The 26954-nt window shown below is 37.9% G+C and overlaps 1 protein-coding gene across 2 annotated transcripts in view; it reads right to left on the reverse strand.

Moving 5' to 3' along the window:
* Positions 1 to 6542: 6542 nt before the first annotated feature.
* The window catches only part of SEPTIN10 (septin 10), a 30374-nt gene continuing 9962 nt past the window's right edge, over positions 6543 to 26954 (reverse strand). Inside the window, exons 4-10 of one of the 2 annotated variants that reach the window (XM_055801822.1) lie at positions 25918 to 26104; positions 21243 to 21404; positions 19576 to 19672; positions 18840 to 19008; positions 11498 to 11630; positions 8588 to 8775; positions 6543 to 7406 (exon numbers count right to left, since the gene is read on the reverse strand). In XM_055801822.1, coding sequence (XP_055657797.1) covers positions 7391 to 7406; positions 8588 to 8775; positions 11498 to 11630; positions 18840 to 19008; positions 19576 to 19672; positions 21243 to 21404; positions 25918 to 26104 — 952 coding nt within the window. In that variant the 3' untranslated portion in view covers positions 6543 to 7390. Of the gene's footprint in view, positions 7407 to 7469; positions 8355 to 8587; positions 8776 to 11497; positions 11631 to 18839; positions 19009 to 19575; positions 19673 to 21242; positions 21405 to 25917; positions 26105 to 26954 lie in introns of those variants that run through there. The other variant, XM_055801823.1, reaches the window with a different exon arrangement.

Raw genomic sequence — 26954 nt, forward strand, 5'->3', positions numbered from 1 at the left:
TCATCCACTGTGAACGCAGGCACAAAACAGCAATGGTGTCCTCTGCACAATCCATCATTGTGGCCTGCTGTGTTTCTAGATGGCAGCTAGCAGGGATTTTTCACTCGAGCTTGCAAGTCAAACGAGTCTTTAACAGCGTGATGGGAGGCTAAGGAACACTGGAGGAAAGGTGGCGACAGAGTTCTGTGTGTCCCATCTCTCTGGCTGCTTGCACACCTCGTCAGATCCCTCAGCTGGTTCTACCAAAATGCACTGGGATCATCAGGTTTGTCTAGAAGGCTAAAAGGACCGAGTATCTTTGCACTGCCAGCATGAGGGAGAATGGAACTTTATCTCTGGCATTCCCAAAACTAACCACCATGTCAACAAAACAGCTGTAAGCAGAAGCCATGTAAGCAGAAGCTAGTAATCTAGCCCCAAAAGGCTATGCAAATACCAGCACCTTCTTGTCCTCTTCGTAAACATGATAATTATTTTAGCTTCCCTCCAAAAAGCTGATGACTGCTAAGGTCTCTGTCTTTTCTAAGATTTAGATGAAGGAGTTGATGTCTTCCTGAGTGTTTAAGCCTGGTTTAAGCCCAGCCCAGCCACTCTCACCGCCCCCTCACTGGTGGGATGGGGAGAACTGGAAAAAAAGGTAAAACCCATGGACTGAGATAAGAACAGTTTGATAACTGAAATAAAATAAAATAAAATCTAATTATAATAATATTATTACTATTATTATAATTGTAATGAAAAGGGAGACAACAAAAAGAGAGAAAGAAAACACAAGAAAGACAAATTATACACAATACAATCTTTCACCACCCGCTGACTGATGCCCAGCCAGTCCCCAAACAGTGATTGGTGGCCCCCAGCCAGCTCCCCCCAGTTTATGTACTCAGCATGATGTTCTGTGGTATGGAATATCCCTTTGGCTAGTTCAGGGCACCTGTCCTGGCTGTGTCCCTTCCCAGCTTCATATGCACCTCCTCGGTGGCAAAGCATGGGAAATGGAAAAGTTCTTGACTTAGCGTAAGCACTGCTCAGCAACATCAGTGTGTCATCAACATTACTCTTATCCTAAACCCTAAAAAACACAGCACTGTACCAGCTACTAGGAAGAAAATTAACTCTACCCCAGACAAAACCAGGACACTGAGGAGGAAGGACTAGTTCCACATTTCCACCCTGTGAGGACAGAAGAGTAAAACCTTATGGGTGCTAAGAGCTCTTGCCTCGCAGTCTGTTCTCAGGGAAGGATCAGCCCCTCCAAACGTACACAGACGCATGGCGTAGTAAAGGTTTCCTACTCCCAGCACAAGCGAGCACAGAAACTGCTGGCAGGCGGAAAGACCAAGTATCAAGCACTAAAATAGCCTCCTGAATTGATCAGGCATCACACAGCCTGGGGACCACTCTTAGCTAACATTAACACTTGTGAGTGATTTACATATCCATATACACGTACCTAGACAGGTAGGAGTGAGATACACCGCTCTGTGTATATACACTTACAAAAATGTATGGATTTGTATATATGAATAGGAACACGCTGAAATTCTACACACTTAGATATGAAAATCAGAGAAAGACAAATTTCTGCTGGAATAATGAATTTAATTCTGAAACCATTAGTTTGGTGGGTCCCTTGTTTATGAAATTTACACCAATAAACTGTGATACATGAAAGTGCCAAGAGAGATGGTTACTTACGGATCGCAAGTACAGGTACCCTAAAAATAAAGAGATAAATATCTGATGCCGAAAGACATTTGTGCAGCTCCATAATACTCTTTTTCAGAAAGTTTAAAGCTCCCAAGATGACCACCCAGAAACCATCCTGACACATCTCAATAGTATTTCCCAACAAGAAAAATATGTCATTATCACACACATTTCTGGGAAGTCTTTTAAAAAGATTTTGGATCAGAATGAGATGTAATTGTATTTTTAAGTTTTCAAATTAGAAAGACTGATTTCAGCATTTTAATGCCCTAGCAGATATAATTAACCACATGAGCTCAGAGCTCTCATTGCACTTCATTTTATAGTGCCTCCTGCGCTCACAGCTTTATTTCTACAGAAAATAGGTTAATACTCCCTGCTGTGGGGAAAAAAAATAAATTGCTTAGGCTAAATGAGTTACAGAATTACAGAATCGCTGATGTTGGAAGGGGCGTCTTGGAGATCATCTACTCCAACCCCCCTGATACAACCAGGTTCAGCTGCAGAGGTTTGCTCATGGCCCAGTGACACAGTTGCTCAGTGCCACAGACCATCCCCCAGGAGCGAAAGCCACGTTCTTTGAGCGCACCCTAGTGAAAATCCTGTTGAAGCCTTTTTTTCTGATTTAAAATCCTGTATCTATACCTAGCTATCAGTGTTTTGCTGTCTTGATGCTATGGTCTGGATTTTTACAAATATATTTAGTAAAGAAAACAAGGAAAGGTAGAAGCCTCAGTACCTTACAAAAATCCATTTAGGTAATCTACCCGTCTATGGATTACACTGAATTACTTTTTGCAGTGATATACTGAGTGTGAATTACACAAGTCTTCACAAAGATCTTGAAAAATTAGTTATTTTTCTTTTGATTATTTTCCTTTTTATATAGAGGTGATGTTGCTGTTATGGAAGAGGCTCATGTTTCTGTAAGTTAAAATCACAAAATCACAGAATAACTCAAGTTGGAAGGGACCCATAAGAATCATCAAGTCCAACTCCCTGCTCCTTGCAGGACTACCTAAAACTAAACCATATGACTAAGAGCATCGTCCAGATGCTCCTCAAACTCTGACAGGCTCAGTGCCGTGGCTGCTTCCCTGGGGAGCCTGCACCAGCGACCTGCCACAGTGAAGAACCTTTCCCCCAATGTCCAATCTGATGGGACTGGATGCAGCTTCATTCCGTTCCTCGCATCCTATGGCTGGTCACCAGAGAGAGATCAGCACCGCCTCCCCCTCCGCTGCCCCCCTTGAGGAAGTTGCAGACTGCAATGAGGACGCCCCTCAGCCTTCTCTTCTCCAAGCTGAACACACCAAGTGACCTCAGTCACTGCTTCTAAGTCTGGCCCTCAAGGTCTTCACGGTCTTGGCTGCCCTCCCCTGGGCACACTCTAACAGCCCGATGCCCTTCTGTTGAGGCGCCAAAATTGCATGCAGTGCTTGAGCTGGGGCTGCACCAGTGCTGCGTAGAGTGGGACAATCCCCTCCCTCGACAATCTAGCGATGCTGTGCTTGATGCACCCCAGAGCACAGCTGGCCCTCTTGGCTGCTGGGGCACACTGTTGACCCATATCCAACTTGCCATCAACCCAAACCTCCAGATGTCTTTCTGGAGGCCTGCTCTCCAGTCTCTTTCCTGTATTTTGTATGTATAACCAGGATTACCCCATCCAAGGTGGAGAACCATAGAATAATTTAGGTTGGAAAAGACCTTTAAGATCATTGAGTCCAACTGTAAACCTAATGCTCCAGCACTTGTTCTTGTTAAACGCCGTATGGTTGGTGATTGCCCAGCTCTCTAGCCTATCCAGATCTCCCTCTAAGGTCTCTCTGCCCTAGATGCAGTCCACAGCTCCTTCTAATTTCATATCATTGGCTAATTTACTTAACATTTCTGCATCCAGATAACTTATAAGAATGTTAAAGAGCACCAGCCCTAAAACTGAGCCCTGGGGGACCCCGCTGGTGACTGGCTGCCAGCCCGATGTAACCCCATGTACCATAACTCTTTGAGCTCAACCTGTCAGCCAGTTGCTCACCCAACGTGTTATGGACTTGTCTAGCTGCGCACTGGATATTTTGTCCATAAGGATACTGTGAGAGAGACAGCATCAAAACCTTTGCAAAAATAATAATTAAGAAAAAAAAAAAACCAAACACCACGTGTACTGGCTTCCCTTGGTCAACAAATGGGTGACCTTATCATCAAAGGAAATCAGGTTCATTAAGCAGGACTTTGCCCTCATGAACCCATGCTGGATGTGATCAACGACTGCGCTGTCTCTCAAGTGCTTTTCAGTAACATCCAGAATAACCTTCTCCATAATTTTACCAGGCACTGAAGTGAGACAGACAGGCCTGTAATGACTTTTTTGCCTTTCTTGAAAATTGGGATAACATTTGCCACCTTCCAGCCAAGTGGGACCTCTCCAGACTCCCAAGACCATTGAAAATAATGGAGAGTGGTCCTGCAATAACATCAGCCAACTCTTTCAGTACCCTGGGACGAACCTTATCAGGCCCCATAGATATACCCACATCCAACTGGAGCAGCAAGTCTCAAACAAGTTCAGGGTCGGCTAGGAGTTTATCATGCCCCCAGCCACGCTTTTTCAACACAGGGCTCCAGGGGCCCCTGGGACCATCATCGGTGTTGAAGAACAAGGTGAAGAAGGCATTAAACATCTCCACTTTGTCTACAACCCTATTTGTGAGGTGACCAACCTCATCAAGAAACAGACCAATGTGATCTCTGATCCTCCTTTTGCTGTTAACCTATTCAAAAAAGCCCTTTTTTTGTCCTAATTGAGCTTTGGCAGCACACATTTTCTCCCTACAGTGGCGAACAGCATCTTTGTAGTCCTTCCATGTCGCCTGTCCTTGCTTCCAATGTCCATACATTCTTAATCTTCAACGTCCAGTATACTCCCCACCTAATTTCACAATATAAATCTGTTTCTGACACCAAATCTGTAGGCAATGCTATACTATAAGCAGTAGATTTAAGATAAAACCACTTAAGCATCTTGGCTGTGTTTTCTTGTGGCAAAGTATTTTTAAAGACATAGTTAAGCGTAAATATATAAACTACATATAGAACATATCCTAAGGAAAGGATCTAAAAATGTAAAGGCTTTAGACTTGTAAAGGCCATAAATAATCCAGCGGTAGCCACTTGAAAAAGGTACCATAACAATAAAGAGACCTCAATAAATGGTTCTGAAACCATTTCATCTGCAGGATAGACCTCTCTGAACTGTTCAATGAAAAAGCACATAGCTAAGATGAACTACCATGAGGCATCTATGTTTTTATTTACTACCACTATTAATTCTCCACTTTCAGGAGATGCTGTTAGTTGTTCCTTTATAATTCTCTGAACTGCATTTTGACTGTCAGGCTGTGATGTGCACTTGTGCTCTTATCTGGTCTCAACTTTAGCTGAACGTACAACAAAACATCTATGGAATTTCCCATACTTACAGATGACTCTCTGCTGCTTAAATAAATATCAGGAAGAAAAGAAAAACCCACCGGTGCTCTCATTTTGTGCTATAACCAAATAAACTCGCTTTACATGCCACCTGTTCCTGAGACCTGCATATGTGCCTGCACCAGTTTTGTTTTGCTGCCAAGTCCTGCAGGGCCAACGCACAACTGAACATAAACCCATTCTGACCATTCAGTACCACGTGTGGTACTGCCGTGGTTCCCAGCTGTCCAAGCACAGCACATCCTCTAGTACTGGCCAGGCACAGAGCTATCTAGGTCACACAGCACTTAACCATCTCAGGCTTTGTCCTCAGCAAAGCGGCCACACTATAGACAGCTAAAGCTGGCTTTTGATGCCGTTTTGTAACGCTCATGAAGAGCCTGGCACAAGCTAACATCAGTAGCTGGATAACCCATGCGGGACTAACAGTACTGACAGTACACATCACACAATTGTAATTGCATTCTGCTCATAATCACTTGATAACACTTCCAAATCTACTGCTCACTTAATATAATGATTTATTATATTTTTTTAGCTGTTACCTCCTTTAAGAAGGGTGTATCCCTTGTTTCTCATCGAACAGATGCAAATGGCCTACTCAATGGTACAAAGCCAAGCAAAAAATATGGTCTTTCATCAAGCTACATTTTGCTCAGGAAGGAGCAATCAGACAGCAATCACAGGGCCAGGCCCTGGCCCATTGTCTTCTCTTGAAAGAAGCATCAGTTATATGCTGGTTGAGTGTGCAGGCTGCATGAGTGGTTCCTCTCAACCCTTCCCTCCTATGCTACATCTCCTGTGGAGCTGATTGAATTAGCAGTTTGACCCTATCCTGTCCTGGTCAATGAAGGATTTATGTTTCTTAGCATCTATTCCTCCCTGTTGCTACAGAATTGAAGGAAAACAACCTTATATGACAGGCATCACTGAGTGAGTGAAATAGAAGATGAGGTCGGTCACTGGAACAGGCTCCCTAGGGCGGTGGCCACAGCACTGAGCCTGTCAGAGCTCAAGCAGCGTCTGGACAATGATCTTGGCCATATAATTTGATTTTAGGTAGTCCTGTGAGGAACAGGGAGCTGGACTCGATGATCCTTACCAGTCCCTTCCCACTTGAGATATTCTATGATACTGTAAGTACAGTGGTACACAACAAGTATATCACAAGTCATATTGCCTTTCTGGCACAGTATGCACAAATAGTCTGTTTTTCCAATCAATAAATGACTTAAGACATCTAAAACAGATGCAAAACATTTCTATTATTCAGATTAAAGTGAAATCTTACTCCTTTTTTTAATAACATGGGAAGAAAGAAACCAGAACAACAGAAACACTTAAGCAAAACAAAGGTATTTTATTTCTGTCAAGTTAGTATTTCGTTTTTAGAGTCACACCAAACAACTTCAGAGAACTGCACCTCTTAATAGTTTCCCATTAGTTATCATGGCTACTGAAAATAGAAAAAACATTTTAAACTTGTTTTAACCTGAAGCTCTTGTAGTTAGTAGTTTTTGTGAAGTTCAGCCTCTGCTGTAACTGAACACCACAGTCACAAGCGCCAAAAAGTTATAGGTACTTTCCATACTAAGTTAATAATGTCAAATAAACTATCATGCAACAGTACAGCACCACAAAAATATCTCAATAACTTTTTATTAGGAAGATCATATCTGAAATTCAGGACAGAGCTTGTACATAAAAGCCTATAAACAAAATCTGTCAGCAAAATCAGTAAATGGTTGAATTATGTCAAGTTGTATTAGATAATACTTAGTAGACTAATGTATCATACCATGTGAAAATAACTCTTTAGAAAGGTTATAATAGATATATTCACTGAATACTTTTGTACTACAGCATTCATATTATGAATGGAACTGTTTATGGCAGGCACATTTTCTTTGGTACAATGCACTAAAAATGAAAGCAAGTTAGCCATGTAGTAAGGCAAGTGCGTATCAAGGCAGACTCATAACAGAAAGTCTGTGATGGCAATGACAGAAATTGCTGCACCACATGGGTACAGGTCACACTTCAAAATTCTTCTTTTGCAGCACACAGCAACAAGAGGTACTTTCCAAATCCTTTGTAAGAAACTGCAACTCCTATACCTCCAAAAGCACCCTACGAGTCATTGCTTCCTCAGGAGAATTTATCAATATTGTTTCTTCTATCATCAGTATTACATAAAGCTGGAACTGAAAAACAAAAGCAAGTATATGAAGTATAACATACTCTGAACAAACAAAGCTACAAGAAAGAAAACAGACCTAAAAATTTTCTCAAGTTGGAAGTTACTCATAATAGTGCAGATAATTAATTCTGTTACCAACAATTCCACTTTCATATGTAAATCCAAAAAAAGGAGTCTAAGAAAAGGAACTCGGCAACATTACTTCAAATGCAATAAATTTTGGGAAAAACACGAGCAGGCTGCTAACATACAACCCCAAAATGTCAAAGCTTAATGATATGATATTTGTGGAAATATTTGCACCAATCTAGTTTCTAAAGTTTTTCATAATCTAGCAGTTACGAATAATTTCTGTACCAAAAATCTGCTTTCAATTGCAGAAAATATTATTGAACAAAATGTTATTTGCAGTAACATTGCAACCTACCAGGAAAGGAAATTAATACGTTAATTGACTTCTGGGTTTGGAGGAGAACAAAATTTAATTTAATTTGATATATGAACATTTAATTCAATGTTTATATAAGAAGAAGTTGGGCATGTTGTTCTGGAAATAATTCTGAATACATTTCTAAAATTTCACAATTTATTTGAGCTTTTCTTTTGGGAGTAGAGAAAGAAAGAAGTGGGTGGGAGGGAAGGAAGTGAAATGTTTATTGGTCATATTCTGCACTCATCATAATTTTACAGCCAATTTTATCAATCTCTCCTCTCAAAAATCTGTATTAGGAAGAAGTATTATGGGACAGCAGCAGTCAGACTTCTTCACAAAACTAACATATCGTACATTCAAAACCTGAGTGCTGCAATCAAATACTACTTCTGGAATTCCCTGGGTGAATTTCTCTCCCTCTCTAACTTCTCCCTCTCTCTCTCGCTCTGCTTGTGAACATTCACAATTTCTTCATCTCTGACATCAAAGCACAGGAGTTCAAGTCGAAAACTTTGGTTCCTCCACGGAAAAAGAAAGAAAAAAAAAGAAAGAATGCTCACAGAACATTCAGCAATTGCAATAAAAGTAAATCCAAGCATGAGGGTATTTTAGACACTTCTGTCTTCTTATCACATAACAGAATAGGAGCATGTTCGTAAATTTTCTAAAAAATTACTGTAATTTGCATTATAAAAGTGATATGTGAAGAAATTCTTTTATTGCTGCCTCTGATGACTAGTATCAGCACTTACTTTTTGCGGTCCTTGTCTCTCTTCGAACTAACAGGGGTAGAGACAGATGCTTGTGATTGGAGTAACTTAGCATTAGCTTTCTTCTCAATAAACACAGCTATTTCATCTTCTAGAACTTTTTTCTTTTTCTCTAAATTCAGTTTTGCTTCTTGATGCATTAGCATATGATGTTCAAATTTAGTCTGTATCTGTTTAAAGCAAGCACACAAAAAATAGTATTTCCAACTAGTAACACAAGGTGGTGGTATTAGAATACAAAACCCCTCTGCAATTAAACAGTGAAACCTACCTCAACTTGTGTTAAAAGTCGTAAGACATAATAGTTCTCAAAACTGGTAAGACTAAAAAACAGCAATCCAGAAAAATAATAATTCACATCAGATTGTTCTCACAGAAGCCAGGCTTCCACACACAAAGTACAGCTGGAAACCATGGAAGGCACTAAATCAATATTAGATTTCCTACTAGATTTTACTACATTTTTATTATATCAACAATAAGGCGGCCTTTAGAGAGGAAACAATTAACAACAGAAGGATTAAAACAGGATCTGTCGAGTAGAATCTACTTCCCTAAGACCAAGTGAGCAAGGACTCATACAGGTATGTATTTTCATATATATATATATTTATATTTATATTAATTACATTTACATATTAATATGTACACACACAGTGAATCTGGTTGGGGGTGTTACTTGTGAGCTGCAGGAAATTAACTGCTTTTCTGCAGTAATTGTTCTTCGATTGTTCTTTTGACATAATAATGGATTTTACTCTCCAGATGCATTTTGACCAGTTTTAAAACTACTGCGAAGTTGTGCGTGATAACCAAAAAGCCCTTCACTCCACCCTCCCTCACCTCCCATCTCCCCACACACAAACTCTCCTAGAATCCTGCTTCTGTACCTATCTGCATGGGTGTAACTCAACCTGAGCACATATAGAAATCAGAGAAATTTATTTCCATCTTTTGCAAAAAAGGAACTAAGAAATAACTAAGATTATAAATATAACAGTATGCCTGTTCTACACAGTAGAGCTGACAGATTTTATAAATATATGTGTGTGTATAGTTGTATGTATGCTGTTCATTTATTTATTTCATTGCAACAGTTAACCAGGTGGCATTCCAAAACAGGTATACCAATAAAAACATTCAGGGTAGAAACAGTAAGGTCCGAAGCGACTCTATGGCTCAGGAGCGATAATGAGCACTACCATTGCACCTACAAGTTTCCTCTAGGTGAAGGATATGAAAAGCAATCTTAAGTACAATGGAAACTTCCATTTTTCTTTAGTTTCCAAATACACGTACACGCTGCTTGCAGAATGAGCAGCAAGAGTATATGACAAATGTTTTTCAGGAGTGACTGCACGATCACTTTCCCAGCTCAGGAACTGGGGAAACTAACATCCATAATTCAATTGCAATATGCAGAGCTGACAAACCACCTGGTATAAACCACGGAAGCAATACATCAAAGGGTACCACAGATACTGCGCAAGACCTAGCTGAAGAACCTACTTGGGTGGACATGCCCAAGTATTCTTCCAAGTGGATAGCCTCATATATTGAGGAGGATTGAGCCTGATATTTTTTTTATCCACAGGTAGCATGGGAGACTTAACAGATTTAGAAAACAAAGTATTAGGCCACCTTCTTATTTAAAATATGCATCTGAACACTTTGCAAAAACTGCTACATCTTTGCTGGGAGACTGAAGTACAGAGAAGAATAATAGATATACACAGGTTTGCAATTAAACTGGTGTTTTAATATAAATAGGCACGACCATGGTAAAGTCTGGCAGAAAGCAGACAAGAAAATCCTGTTTTGCCAGTTCAGCTTGACAGGACAAAATCTTCACCAACATATTCAAGAAATGTTCCACATTTCCAAATATTCTTAAGGCAGCTGGGAATAGGTAAGATTTTAAAAACAAAACAAAACCAACACCCCACACGCGCACACACTTTCAAACCTCTTAACATGAGAGTTGAGCTTATATTTAACAACTTGAACCTGGAGGTCATACAAACATACATGCCACACTCTTGAGCTGAAAAACAACCCATGGAATTTTTTTCCTGAAATCCTGGTTTTTACAGAGCAACCTATGCATGAAAAGCACCTACTGTACTGCCATGGCACACCAATGTTTCTCAGAAGAAACTTCTGCTAGAGAAGACAAAGAAAACTGCAACCACTGCATTCACCACTCTTACTTCACCATACCACCTCCTACTCTATTGACTTGTCCCAGCAATCCACCAAAGCCTTTAGACCATAAGGTCCCTCTTTCCCAAAAAAGACTGCCATTTATAGAATCATAGCATTATTTAGGTTGGAAAAGAACCTTGCGATCATTGAATCCAGCTACAAGCACAACACTGCCAAGTCCAACACTAAAGCATGTCCCTAAGCACCACACCTACACTTCTTGAATACCTCCAGGGATGGTGACTTCACCACCTCCCTGAGCAGCCTGTTCCAATGCTTGATAGTGAAGAATTTTTTCCTAATATCCAACCTAAACCTCCTCTGACGCAACCGGAGGCCATTTCCTCTCATCTTATTGCCTATTACTTGGGAGAAGAGATCGACCCCCATCTCGCTACAACCTCCTTTCAGGCAGTTGTAGGGAGTGATAAGGTCTCCCTGAGCCTCCTTTTCTCCAGGCTAAACAACCCCAGTTCCCTCAGCCGCTCCTCATAAGACACATTCTCTTTTTTGCTTGTCACTGAACAATCTGCTAATCCAATCAACCTGTGTAATCAATCTGCTTTTGAATTTAAGCATTACTGCCCTCAAAATATTAGGAAATGATAAATATTAACTAGTTGTGATTTTAGTAAGAGCTTAACTGTTCCAAATCTCAGCAAACTCAAGACAGACAGGCATGCCTACCTGTTGCTCTGCTTCTTTCAACATTGCTTCTTTCTCCTTCACTCTCTGCACAAACTGATGTCTCATCTCCTCCTCTTTTCTTTGCAGTTCAAGGTAGAACTCATGCCTCTTTGCCTCATAGGTTTCCTGTAGACTGAAGTCCAAAAATGTAAGCAAGTCTCCAGTACACTGCTTTATTCAAGGTGGAAAACCAACAATCTGGAATATTATTTGAAAAATTAATATTCATCTGAAGTATTAATTTCTACAGGTCGTCACATAAAAATTCATAAACAAACGAAAACAGAAGCAAGCATCTTACCTTTCTACATTTTTATTTAACAAACCTGAGTAAAATTATTTATGCTAAGAGTTTCTGGGCAGTTTACAGTTCAAAGTAAATACAGCACTTTAGAAATCTCATGTTCTAAAAGACTTGAGTTATAGCTCTCTGTATCCAACATATATAACCTTTCTATTTACTTCCTAATAAAACACCAAAATTGCAGAAAAATCCGCCAAAATTTCTGCATTGTGAAACCTCAGTATTAAAAGAGGACATTACCAAAACAATGCATCTGGAGCATGAATACAACTAACAAACTGATTATTCCTGTATGAAAAGGAAGCAAAATAACAGGACCATCAAAATATATAGCACTCTCTTTACTTAATGTCAAAATTTAAATATGGCAGAGTTACATTAATATAGAATAAATACAATTTTCTAAGTAGTTCAACATCCAAAAGATAGGGTGACTTTCCAACATGGATTGGCCAACACCTCAAGACTGCTTGTTTTTTCATGATTCCTCTCTCCCAGAAGCTAATACACTCCCTATATACCACACATATTTGGAATTATACAGGAGGTGTAAATTAGTTCAGATAATTGAGCAAATATCTTGCAACTGAAAAAAACAGTAATTAAAACATCTCTTTTTAAATATATGCTTCCCTTCCCTTTATTTAAAAAAAAAAAGTTACTCTACTAGACTTTTCAGTACACAACACAAATTTTTCCTCCAAACAAGAGGTACTTGAAATTGAGAAACTACTTTTGTGTCAAAGCATAGCATAGCAAATTAAAAGATGCTGGTAATTTATTCATATACTACTAAAGGTTTGACATTTTCATGGTCTATACTACCACTGCTATCACCACAGTGCTGGCAGAAAAAGTTCTGCTTTTCAGGGAAAATGGAATGGAGCTTGCACACAGATGTATCTCATACACCAAAGAGCACACTAACTTTGAAAAACATACCTGCTTAATGACACAACTTCTTCCAATAAAACATTTGCCACAAATTTCTCTAAGTCACAAGATTCCAGAGAGGCAAAATTGGTGGATCAGAGCTGTGCCAATGGTTTATTACAAAAAGAAAACGATCTGTCCAGTGTCTTGTAGGACACAGGGATTATGAATGAATCAAAACATGGATGTTCTAGCTCTGTTCTGGGGCTATTCTTTCACATCATTCATCTCTTCTGACGCTTCCTGAGTGCCGACTAGTCAGCTCTTTTCAGCTACCATGAGTTAGTTACTACTGCCCTCTGCCCCGTACCTCATGCCTTCCGCTCTGGTGTAAAATAAATACATATGTATATCAAAAATTTAAACTTGCTTTATATTTTTAATACACATGTACCAGTTTTTAAGTCTCGTCTTTTACTGTTTCTATTAAAACCATTTATAAATTGAAAGGCTTACAAAAAAACCCATAAAAAATTAATTACTTAGAGCAACAGTGAGTGAGCTTAACCAGCTCTCTTCTGTATTTAAATTTATGATGACTGGGCAGTTTCCCAATCCTAATGTTTCTTATTTGTATTCAAAATACAATCTAAAGAGCAAGAGAAAAATCATCTTGAAATTGCACATGCAGACTTAACATTTGTAAGACCTCAAGGTCAGAGCACTTTTCCTATTCTACCTTATTTGAGCAATACATTCCAACAAAACAAATTCAGAGCACAACCTTTTTGGGTTTAGGATTTTTTTTACCAGCTGTGAAGTAATTTGGTTGTCCTGAAATTGTACCTACGATGTGAAATGAGGGCACTGTTTTCACACAGGTATAATAATTCACACTATCTTTAAGTTTAGACAGCCTATGTAATAACAATAAAGCTACAGCACAGGTTTTTCAAGTGCTAGCAATCTCACTATACACACTTTTCGGCCCTGTGTCAGTTCTGCTAGCTAACATGCTGCCTTTGGGTGCAATAAATCCGCCAGAGGAAGTGCTAGACTAAGCTAACATGCTGCAATCACACCTTCATTTCATTATGGGACATCTTTAGACTCAACCTAAGCTAATTTATCAGGTACAAGTAATTTTTTATTGAAATTAGTAAAAGATTAAATTTGAAGGCACTGGATTTACTAAGTAATCAAATTACACGTATAAGGAAGAGGAAAAATAAAACTGTATTTTTTAAATCCCCTTCCCCCTGGACGGAATTGTTCTGGAAATCACAAAGACAAAATTAAAACAAACTTTCCTCTTCTGTGTCTGGCATATCAGCAACATAATGATCCAAACAGTCTTTGGTTTCAGGAGGTTTGAGGAGGAGCGGAAAATAGATCCAGATCTTAAGCCAATCCTCTCAACATTACTGCATCCACTGCTCACTGTAAACCACTTTTCCGTTTCCCATACAGCACATTATGAAAATCAAATTCACAGACTCTCTCAGTCTTCTGGGTTGGACCTCTAGAATTTTATACTCTGTACAAAACCACTTGCAAAATTAAGATGTTAAAGATAATTATTTTAAAGAATGTATTCTTATTGAGGTTTTGGAGGAAGGGAAGGGATTGTGAAGAAAGTCTACACCTTACTAATCCATCCTCATAACAGCACTATCACCTACCTTTCTACAGAAGCATAGCTGTGACATACAGTTTTTCTATCCGCATAAGTATTAGAACAAGGAAGCCTAAATATAAAGATGCAAATCAAACATGTTACGTTCACAAATACTGAAATGAATTCAACTCTCAGTGGAACACAATGTTTGTGGGCTTTGAACAACACAGATATTTTTACAGCACTTTACAGTTTTTTCATTTAAATTTTAAAAAGCTTTTAAACTCAAAAACTACACTTGTAACTTCTTGCAGAACATTAATCTATTAAATTATATCAGAAAAACAAAAAAAATTATAATTTAACTAGTGGCAGGTATTTTTAGCATGGTCGCTTAACTCTGTGAACTACCTAAGTTGATATTAAGCAACACTAAGGTTATGATAGATCCAAATAATAGCCATTTTCCCAGAGGAGGCATGAAGAACAGGTATTTTGGATGCAGTCTAGTCTTACAATAAGGAGGTTAAAATACTTAGCTCAAAGGCCAAGATCTGCACTTGGTCAGATGAACTCCATTCCCAAGTGACTTCTTAAAGAAAAAGTTAATAGCCTTTCAGATACTAGGTTTCCTTTCTTAGAAAGGACAACTAGAGTCCTATCAATCTTCCTCTACTTGTAGATTTATTCACATTACTGAATCCTTCCTGGTTTTCTGCTGTCATCCTCAACATAGACCAAAAAATAAACATGCTTTTGTTCAAGACCTGCGAGGTCTGACTATCCCAATTTCAGGGAGGAATAAAGCCTGGAATATACGATTGCTTGCATAGCTGAGAAACTGAGACATTCATGTTATATTTATGTTTAACTGCAATTATGATGAAGAACAAATTGTAATTATGAGCACAGAAAAACAACTAAACAAGAGAATTATTAACAACTGAGAATGCAAATATGCAAACATACAACACCAATCTTTGGCTTTTTTCAGCAGACCCTTGCCTGTTAGTTCTCTTCTTTCAAAACAAGAATATCCCCTTAAGCAACAACATAGCTTAGATTGGAAAATGGGCTTACAAAACATCCAGCTTCCAAACAGTTAACAGTAGCAACCCTCTCCTCACTTGCAAACATCTAAGCTTACTAGATGTGTATGTATTTGGAAGTTTGCTTGGTTGGAAGCACTCTTCATGTCTAGATTCTGTTTTCAAGTATCCCAAATTTTTCCATTCAGGACATCTCAGCAATTATTTCTTGCCAAGACTGACCTGAAACTAGGAATTCATGTTCCTAATGGACATAACTGGACCACCAAAAAGGCAGGACTAGACCATCCACACCAAAAAAATGTTTATCTTTACTTTTCAGCAACAAAGAAATGCAAATCCCAGTTTTAAGTATTAGAAAATTATAAGAAAGCAAAAAATTATAATAAAGCGCTTCCTGGATTTTACATCCAACAGATACAGTATAAAACGCATAAGCCATCCCCCGGAATACTCTTCTGTCCATTAACTTAATTACATAAATTTTACTGTAACAGGCTTTCCAAGCCCATTCCTGATTGGCTGCTTTTCATGGCTTGGAAACCAGGTTATACCTATATGACTAATTTTAGCCTTAGATGGAATCCCATTTATTCCCTGAAGCATCATATGGTGGATTCTTCATTTTTAAAGTGGTTTACCACATTTTATATTTTAATCTGATATGGTACATATGTGACTCTAATTCTCATGACCTTTCGGAATTATACCCCTCTACAAGACTGAACTCTTTTTTTGATAAAAAAGTTTTGTGTGTTGTTTTTGCAAGGTATATGAATGAGATTAAGTAAATGCCAAATTATTGATTAAAGTTATCTCATTACTGTTATTCAATTTAAATAAATAATGGTTTGATAAAATGCCAGTATAAACCAGGTGTCCTGAAAACATTAGAATTAATAGCTAAATTCCTATGGATGATTTTATATTCCATTCTCTCAGTGACTGTAATACCCAAAGTCCTGTCTATGTCCTTACACCTTTTAACTATATAATTAGCATCCCTCTGTACTTCCTAAATGCTCTTTACTTATTGTGAGTAGTCACGTGGATTTTTTTGATCATTATTTACACAAGTAACATAAAATTTTAATCATCAGTCATATACTGCTATGCAATATTAACTGTACTTTAAAACTACAGCTCGTAGAATCCATATGCATAAACTATAAACATCTTTAAGGATAAAGAGGATGACAATTTAATAACACATTTTTGCCTAGAACAACAAGATAGTCCCTATTCTGAAAGATACTTAAATCTACAAGTCAGCAAAATGGGAAACACTGAACTTCCTCTATGGAAAGAGACGTTTCCTATCACACAGCTGAGGATGACATTTTTTACTGTTTTCCTCAGTAGATTCATTAAGCTAAGGCGCTTTTTTAATTAAGTAAGGCTACATTAGTCTGCTAATTACACTACATACAGAACCTCTAAATTCTCTTTTTATGGTATCATAAAACACCTCTCCCTAAAGACCAAATGCCTTCTCTTTCAGACCTCAATGTCGTTCACCATGCCATATAACTAAAGGTCAAGCATACATCCTAGATACAGTCCCACTTTTCCCTTCCTGTCACAGTAAATCTGGGAAAAAGTTAATTTTTCTAGATTCTTATGAAATACCTATTCTCATCCTTCTAAAACAATGACGTTTTCAATAGATTCAATTTACCAAAACTAATGATTACATGTATTGGCTTGTCAGAAAGCTCTCAATAAACTGACATTTAATGGACCATACATAAAAAGTATACACCAGGGGGGACTTAGCACTTCTGTATCTCCATGAATTTCTAAACCAACTTCTGAAGCATAAAATACTGTAACATTCTGATACAAACCTGCCACTTTATACCATTAGTAAAAAACAAACTGTTTTAGGGGTTTTACAAAGACAATTCTTGCATCTGTGGAAGACAACATTTCTGTGAATAATCATTTTCAGAATTTAACTCCTATCTTGAGATGGCTGTACACCGTGCAATTCAAGTTCAGAAAAGCCAGAAGTTTTGCAGTCAATACTGCCATGAACAATCTCTAAAATTAGCTCTCCGTGGACAAAAATAACAAGGTATGAGCTGTTAGTACATGCTCTTAAACTTAAACCTAAATGTAGTGAAAAATCTATCATCAGCTTCAGTTGGTTTTAAACATCATTCACCTTTGGTTCTCTGCTTATGAAAAGGATTCATTCCTTTCTCGTTAAGTCAAGAGAAATGTCAAGAGACCACTGTGGTTCATGGTCAGCTCGAGATCATCTAAATGAACAGATCTTTAAATGTGCCTTGACATTAAGGCTTCAGAAAGAAGTGCCCACATCCAGCATCTTCCCCTGGCAACATGAATCTTATTTAATTACTATTGTATGAACAATATATAAATTAGACTTAGTCAAAGTAATGCTGCTCCATCAACACCCTACGAGTTACAGTAACTGCAACTGCCTTAGAACCTCGGTGCAAAGTACAAGTGAAAGAACAGAATTTAAGCCACTAAAAGCAACTATTGAAGAGAAGTAATTTATTTTCACCAGAATAGAATGGGTAAAGACAGTCTGAACACTAAGTAAAACACAAAGTAAACAAACCAGTTGGTTCAAAGCACTAGAAATTGTTTTTAATGCAAAGTCTTATTTTGTTTTCTTGTCTGGTTTAAGACAGTGTTTCCCACCGTGACTATGCAATAATAGCACTTTGCTAAACCATGATGACTTGAATATCCTGAAGCATCAGTTCTTCCCCATCAGGATTGTAATGACTTACAAAATACAGTCCCATGCATAAAACCACCAAAGGAAGTTGGAATACAGAGAGGGAGATGACAGAATTGGAAATAAAAGATTAAACAAAGTGGATACAGAAATTGTAAATATCTCTTGCAGAAAATAGCTTTACTACATGAAACAACAAAGCGTTTCTAACCCTCTGCTTAACTTTCCTTTGGAATTGTGTATTAACTTCCTACAGTCTAGCAAGAGATTTCTTGACTTGAAAAGGCTAGACTTTTGTTATTATGACAGATAATGTGAGAAGCGAAGTGTAACCGATGATTTTGTAAGTTTTTGCTTTAGTTCCTTCTGAACTTTTGAGTCCAACCAAACCATTGTTCAGAACCAGACAGAAAGTAAAACAGCATGCTAATACACAACGAAAATAATTCAAACTACATAAAGCGCATATACCTGAAGAAAACTGACATTCTCCATGACAAAAATTAAAATCCCCAGCTTTATTCTAAAAGAGAAAAATTTCAGAAGTGCAACTAGCTTGTATGCTTTTAAAAGCAATGCTCATATAATCCCATATGCTTCTTTATGAAGATAATTGAATGAACAGCTACATACTTACTCTGATTTAAAAAAAAAATAATAAAAAATTCTTTCCCCCTTAGAAAACCTATTCTGTGTGTGAACTCTGCTCTGTATTGGGCTGATACAGTCAAATGAGAAGTGAATGGATGCTGAAAGTAAGTGCTGTACATTCAGTTCTTTACCTGACTGGTTTGTTCTCAGGGCCAACGTCTCTGAAGCCCATCTCTTCCAGTCTGCAGCGTCTGTACAACTCATAATGGCGTGCATGAGTCTGCTCCCTTAAGTCTTCCATATTTGTGCAAATAAGCATCTCACGAAGCTTTACAAAGTCACAATGGTTCTCATTTTCCACTAATCAGTTAAAGGAGGAAGATTTTATTATTACGCACAAATAGCAAAATTGTCAAAATATATTTTAAACAGCACTGAGATTAATTTATTTTATATACTAATTATACTTCCAGGAAAAGGTATCTCATTGTTTATTATACCTCTTATATTTCCTTATAATTTCTAATACACACATTGAAGCACTAACTGTAAGTACTGGCAAACATGTTCCAACATGTCCTGATTTCCTGTTTGAGTTGAACAATGATAAATTTCTCCTTTTTTTTCCCTCTTCTTTACTGACAACCACAAAACCTTGAAATTGGTAGCGCTAGAGGTACTGCCACCATACTAACCTACCCAAATAATTACACACACCATCTCATAGCTCGAATCCAGGGAGGCATCAGTGCTGATGAAATACCAGTTAGTGCATGCCTCAAGTACTAATTGCTAAACTCCTTAAACTGTTGATCCAAAATACAATCAATATGGTATCAGTGGATAACACCAGCCCCTTTTAGTATTGGGGAATTTTATACTTCAACAACGACAATCTCATAAAAGTACCTGTGAGAATTCATTTACCTTGTACAATACCCCACGGGTACTGACGAGCTCTCACCATTTTGTTTCCAATTTTCACCTCTTCCGTACTTCCCACTACAGCAAATGGCAAATGCCCCTGTAAGAGTCACACCAATACAGTCTTATCTCTCAGCATTCTTATGTCAGAACTGAAAACACTTCAGAAATAAATTAGGGGGAGAAAAACACCATTTCACAAAAAGCCAGCAGGCAATTTCAAACCAAAAACCACTTTGAAGAGATCAGTAGCGAGTCAAACTACTGATACAAAAGTCAAGCTACAATAACAAAACCAGAAGGAGCAGTTGATAGACCAGACAGGCATGCTGTCAATTCAGAGGAACCTCAACAGGCTGGAGAAATGGGCCAACAGGAATCTCATGAAGTTCAAACAAGAGCAATGCCCGGTCCTGCATGTCAGGAGGAATAACTTCATGCTCCAGCACCTGCTGGAGGCTGACTGTCTAGAAAGGCACTCTGCAGAAAAAGACATGGGGCTCCTGGTGGACAACAGGTTGGACCTGATCCAGCAGGTTTGCCCCAGTGGCAAAGGCAGCCGACCACATCTTGAGCTGCATTAGGAAGAGTACCAGCAATAAATAGAAAGCCACTGTAGAACATATCCCTCTGATACACATTCGGTCAGAGTTCATACCCCCAGTAACAGTCATGAGATGATCACAGGTTTGAACCCAAGACACGGTTACTGCTGTGGGCTCGACCAAACGGCCACAAATACAGGCTGGGTACTGACTGTCTGCATGCTGACTCGCAACAACTGACTGAATGAAGATAAATAAAAAATCATTAACTGGAAAATGAATCACTAGCAGAGCATGAAAGGGGTAAGTAACAGACCATCACCTTTCCCAAAAGCAGGACTGCTACTGAACACCAGCCTGCACATCCTCACGCCCTGGCACAAGTGCCAGAGGTTGGGACTGCAGTGCCATACACTCCAGCACACGGGCTCCTCCTCCCTCCTTTCAGTCCTCTGTACATGCAAACATATGTTCATGTGCATTGACAAACCAGGCACATGAACAGCAAATAGGAGCACTCAAAGCAAACACATCTAGCTCCACAAGCTCAGCTGAAGCTGTCAGATACTTCTGGGAGGAACTGAAAGGACAATAGTAAAAAAGTCAGATTTGTATTTGGCTTTTTAATCCCTTGAGAAAATTTGTCCTAATTTCAAATGAAAGTACCAAATGAAAGGAAAAAACAAATGGAACACTTGCTATGACAAAGACCAGAAAAATATTGGAGAAATGAGACACCTGAATATACTTCCTAACAGATGTAAGGTAGTATCTGCTGAGGAAAAGAGCAAGCCAAGCTGTCCATCTATGTTAGTAATTATATATTAATTATCCGGAAATTAGGAAAAGTATTTGAGTGAGAACCTCCTTTTGTTTGCTGAGCCAGAAAAGAAAAAGCCTCCTGAAACAAGTGGTAGCAACAGCAGAGGGACAGGAAGATTTGCAGGTAGGGGGGGCAGGGAGGAAACACCAATAAAACATACAAGCTTTTTAAGGAGTGAAAAAGATCAATTTGTTACATACAAACCTATAAGCCTCGAGATAATCGTGAAAGAACAGGCATGCATCAGCATTAGATAGTGATGCTTTAGTACTGAAATATCAATGTTTTTGTCATTTACTTACATTCATGATGGTATTAATTTTAGAAACAGTTTCATCATCAGTTGGAAACTGGTATATCTGGACGCCATTACTAATTAATTCACTCATGATTTTGTTCTTGAACTTCTGTAGTTCGGTTTTAGAAATGCTGTCTGCTTTGCCTATAATTGGTATAATGTTCACCTATTAATGACACAAATTATATGAAATGTGTAAGACTTCAATTTTGAGGTGACATCTTTTACAAATTAAATTGTTTGGTGATAAGCTCTTTAAAACTTCCCCCACAGCCCAAACTTTTCCATTAATATCAAAGCTTCACAAACAGAAAAATACATTCACTGGCATCATTTAATAAAATAACAACAGATTATTTGATATACTCCCTTAAAATTCATTAATTCTGAGGAAAGAACAAGGAAGGTGGTCTCATACACTGAAGTATTCAAAAGAACAGCAACACCTACTTAATAACTAAATTACTTTAAGTATTTATGTCTCTGCTAAAAAAATAGATTGTTTTAGTTTACAGCACTGGGGAACGTGGTTCGGGTGTTAAATTAAAGTTGATAGTTTAAATACACAAAGGAAAGGAAGCTGGCTACCAAACCGTGCCTACCCCGAGCCTCCTCCTTGGGTTCCTTGCTCACCTCACCACTGCAGCAAAGAGTTTCTCAAGTATCTGCTGCAAGCAGAGGAATGATGAAGACTGAAGAGTCTTGCCTACCAGTCTTTACACTAATTATTCAGCACTGGAAATTCAGTTGCACTAGGGTAAACTGCTCTATTTCCTACCATAGTTAAGACAGTAACTTAGGAAGTAGTAGCTGCCACATTTTTCTTTAAAATATTATCACCACTCCGAAAATATGCATTTTCAGAACTAGATACAAAGAATTCATGCTAATGTCCAAATATTTTAAAATAACAATACAAATTTCAGAAGACAAGAGTTTTACAGAGTTCCTTAATCATAGATGCAAAAAGGAAGGGGGGGGGGGGGGGGGGGGGTGAAGAAAAACCCACACACACATTCCTTTTATTCTTCTGAATATTCTGTCTGAATGGAAATGCCTAAGCATGGAATCTCAAGAATGGATTCAAAATGGATGTTTTTGAAGTAACTCTTCCATCTCAAGCAAAATGCTCAAATGAATAAATAGCACGCCAACTCCCAAGTACGCCTTCTAAGATTATCTGATGATAGTCACCAATTGCCTAGCGTATGCAACCCAACACATGGGGTAAAATATCTAAAAATCACATAAAATGCTAGAACTTTTTTTTAAATAACTGAGCTAATTTAGGATTGTATAAACAATCTATTACAGCTAGGAGTAATTCACAGCTTCAATCAAATTAGCTGAGGCACATCAATTCAGATTTTCTATCACATAACTTTTAAAATGGATCGAACACAGACTCCTCAGAATTAACCTTTTACTCTGTATTTTCAACACAAAGTTTTTCAAGCACTCTTTAATTAAAAGAAAATTTCTTATATAATGAATAGCAGAGAAAAACTACCGAGGAGACCAGTAACAACAGAAAAGCAAAATTGCCAGAAACTGCGCTTACAGCTATCAACATTGACGATAAATCACAAACATTGTATTAAAATTCAAAAGCAATACTACTCTGGCTTTAGATAAGCAACAAAAAAAAGTTATCTTTGCTTAATCTGTTAAAAATTAATTTCTGCTTGCAGAATCTAAGGTTTACGTGAAAACTATTATCTCGGTACTTTCATCCAAGAATAAAATTAATTGAAAGCACATATTTGTACTAACAAGAGACTTCAAATTGCATTGATTTGGACCACATATAGATGTGCCTCAAATCCCACTGCTCGGTCCTATGCCTACTAGTCACTCGGAAATCATCTGACTACCTTCCAGCCTCCTCCCCAGCTACAGCTCTCCACAACTACAAAACTGAATTTTGCTACAAAGCTATAGGCCATTAATACAGAATCACTTTACCCCCACATAAAAAGTCTACACTTGCAACAAAACCCACAGTCCTGCCTTCCCCTCGCCTGCAGTTGCTCATTGCCAGGTAGAACTAAAATCTGTGCAGCTGTCCATGGAGAGAGATCCCTTTTCAGCTTGATAGTTTCTCCAACCAAGCAAAAATCTTCAGCTTTCAGTTTCAACCAGCTCCCTCACCCAGGGAACTGGCTGCCCAAAATACTCAGGCAGGCACAATGGGAAGAAGCAGCTGAGTCTGCCTCATTCAATAGCAATGCAGAATGACCATATAAAGTCACCAGGATAAAACTTTATCCATGTACATTACTTCTGTGTTTGCTAGCACAAAACTCAGGCCTCTGATCACCCTTCTGCTGGAAATGCAGTGTTGCTTCTGCCCCACCAAGGGGAAAACACACTATTCCTTTAAATTAAGATTTTCATGTAACACCTTACATTAATGTCAAAACATCCGTTGTCCCTTTATGCTATAGAGAAGCAAAAAAATACATATACTTGAAATTATTATGGGCTGATATCCTGCGGGCGGATTTAAAATCAATAGAAAAATTTCCAAAGACTCTAAAGAAAAAAAACAAACTCAAACCCACAAGGTAAATTTGTGTCATTTTGTGACTTAAGAGTAATATATATATAATTCTGCAAGAATGACTTAAAAATGCAGATCTATTAGTTGAATAGTCACTAATTCCCAGCAAGAAAGCATAGAGAAGATTCTCTTAATCTGTGAATGAAACCTGGCTGGTCTGTAGTGACTCAGTCCTAAGCAAAATTACAAGGCTTGCCAGTGTCTAAAACATAGAGGCAAAATTCTTAGCTAGTAATCTAATTTATAAGCAATAGATTAACATTAGTTGCCACAGATACCTCTGTTTTTTTCTCCCAAGATTACAGACTATAGGATGACCCTATCCTATTCCAAGAATCCTCTTTACCTCTGAGATGCATAATCTGGTCTTATTTTGTACCAAGCAGGCCATAACAAAAGTGTAAGAATGTACACTCTGGTGGATTTAGGATGAAACTGAAGATAACTTTTGACATAGATTTATACACTCAGTGTACACATGTCGCTGTACCAACCTCTCTTTATGGAATTCTGTACTCAGCAAACGTGCCCAGGGACTTCCACATCCTGGGAAATCCTGAGTTCTGAATTGCCACTAGGAGAATGCAGTACTAAAAGCATCACAAACATGATTCCACCATGAGATGGAAATGAAACTACAGGTAAAGTTTATACTACTTTTTTTTTTTTTTTTTGGGGGGGGGGAGTATATATGTATTTCTGTAGTAAGCCCAGAAAGTAGAATCTGTTGCAAAGGGATAAAACAACAAAGTTACATGCCATTCATGTTCTCTCTGAGCCAAAGCAGATTGAGTAGGTCTAGAAGCTAAAATCCCCCAAAGTTGAATTACTTTTGTTTTATCCTGATAGAAAATTATTTTCTCAGGATGCTGGAACTCATGGATCTATTTCCTTTTCTTTTAGAAGAAACACTGTTTTAAAGGGAGTTCAGTAAAGAGAGAGCACAATCTAGAAACAATATTTTTGTGGTTTAACACAGCCTCTAACTTCAAAACTTAGAGTAGAACAGTAAGCTCCATGAAAATGTCCCACTTAGTGGTATCAAGACTCTTTAGCTATTAGTGCATATTACAGAGTAGTTTTGCAAATTTTTCAATCTGGCATAAACCAACACCATAGCAGAAAGAAGTGACCCTGCTCTCCCCTACCTTTATCCCACCATACCTCCCCGCAACTTCCTCTGTGCTACTGAAAGTTCAAAATGCAAAATACATCCACAAACAAAATTATAAAAATACTAAATGTGCTCATCAATCACAAATGTGGAATAGACAGCTGATTTACCTTTGTTATCCTGAAGAAACATCTCATGAACAAGAAAATGCATAAAGAAAATCTAGCAGCAGAGGCTCCAGTAAAGCACAAAGGAAAGGGCTAGAGGAGCAGCAAATGCAGTTAAGTTTTCAAATTTCTCAAAAATTCAACAAATTAAACCCAAATTATGTAAGGTTTCTTAAAATGGGTTACACATTCACCTTCATCTCGTTCACACAGCCCTAATCAAAGAAGAACAGTAAGAATTTAGAAAATGCAAGTAATCACTAGAAACTGCTATTTTAAAACTTCCAAAACTAATCAAGGTGTGAAGCTTAAAACAGTAATGCAAGTTTTTTTCAGAAAAAGCCATGCGGGTAGAGTGTTCTGTTCATGGCACTTGCCTCTTCAGTTATTTATAACAAATATCTTCGCAGTGCTGCAAAGCTTTTTATATGCCAACTTTCCAGCAGTCCCAAAACTCAGTAGTAAACTAGAAACAAGCTTAAATCAAAATATTACAGCATTCATCTACCCAATCACAATAAGATATTAACAGTTTGTTTAAAGGTAAAATTGGTGTGGTTCTAATTTTTTTACTTTTTTTCCTAAACCTTGTTTTGTTTCTTTTTTCAACCTTTTGCCAGATCTCCCTCTCTCCTTTTGATTTGTAAATAAAAAGGTGATGAACTACAAGCTACTTGCAGAACCAATTTATACTGAACTTAAGGTATACCAGTAGTAAAAAACATCCCAAAACCAAACACACAGATATAGAACTGAAAGGTGGTAGAGGATCTAAAATCTGCAAGATGCTTCAGAAAATAAGACAAATTCTTGGAACTCTGTTTCAAAGTCTTACCTTGCTGTCTAGGCTTTTCATGGTTAACAGATCTAGGGTTTTTAGGGAATGGCCTGTAGGTGAAATGAAATACAGGCAGACATGGATGCGCGTGTCATGGTAGCTAAATAAAGAACGTTTAATTTTCAGTTCTTCCTGGAGATAGGCTTCAAATTGTGCATCTATATAATCCACTATTGGCTGATAGCTGTAGAAACAAAATTTAACAACCAAAGATTAGCTACTCCTAAACAGAGCCAGACTAAGAAAAGAATTCCTCTTGTACTGTTTTGTGGATTTTTGCTTTACATGTGAAAAAGCTCCTCAAAGTATCTACCCAGTACAGCAAAAAATTAAATGTACAGAGTAATCTTAATTTCTGAAAGGCTACTCAAAAAAAGGATTGTGGGCCTAATATAGGTAAAACATTTCCTAGCTACTATTAGTGAAAAAAGCTACATAAAGTTAGTTATGATTATAATTGATCTTCCCAAGTGATGTTCTATAAGTTTTTGCAAACTGTGCAACTGCAGAACTCTTAGATACAAATAAGATATGAAACTCTTAGATACAAGAAAGAACATGCAATTACCAGTACCAAGAAACAGGACCTCCTTTATCTTCTGAAGATAAGTACTGTACATGAGAGAGCTCTTAAACAATAACCAAAAATTGAAAAGGAGAAATGTAAGAGAAGAATGTAAATCTGATTTGCAATAAGTACAGTTTAAGTATACTTTTTCCTACTTAAAAATAGATTATAATCTGCTTTCTAAAAGAAAGTGTCACTAGATGTACAAGCAGCATACCCTTATATTTCTGCTTCTACACAAAGTTTATAAACGAGATCAAATGTTATTAAAACTCAGGAGTAGTTGTTACACAAAATTAAAAGGACTAAAAGGCAGCTCCTGTACGACATATCAAAACCTCTAATATCTGTACTAATATCTACTTGCATCTCATTCATCCAAGTCACTAGCAGCCATACATAAGTCATAGTTCTCATGATAATCTTAACTCTCATTTATAATTACTACCATTTAGGCACTCATAGA

This window comes from Falco peregrinus, chromosome 4 (assembly GCF_023634155.1).
Source record: "Falco peregrinus isolate bFalPer1 chromosome 4, bFalPer1.pri, whole genome shotgun sequence".
In the NCBI taxonomy this organism is placed as follows: domain Eukaryota; kingdom Metazoa; phylum Chordata; class Aves; order Falconiformes; family Falconidae; genus Falco; species Falco peregrinus.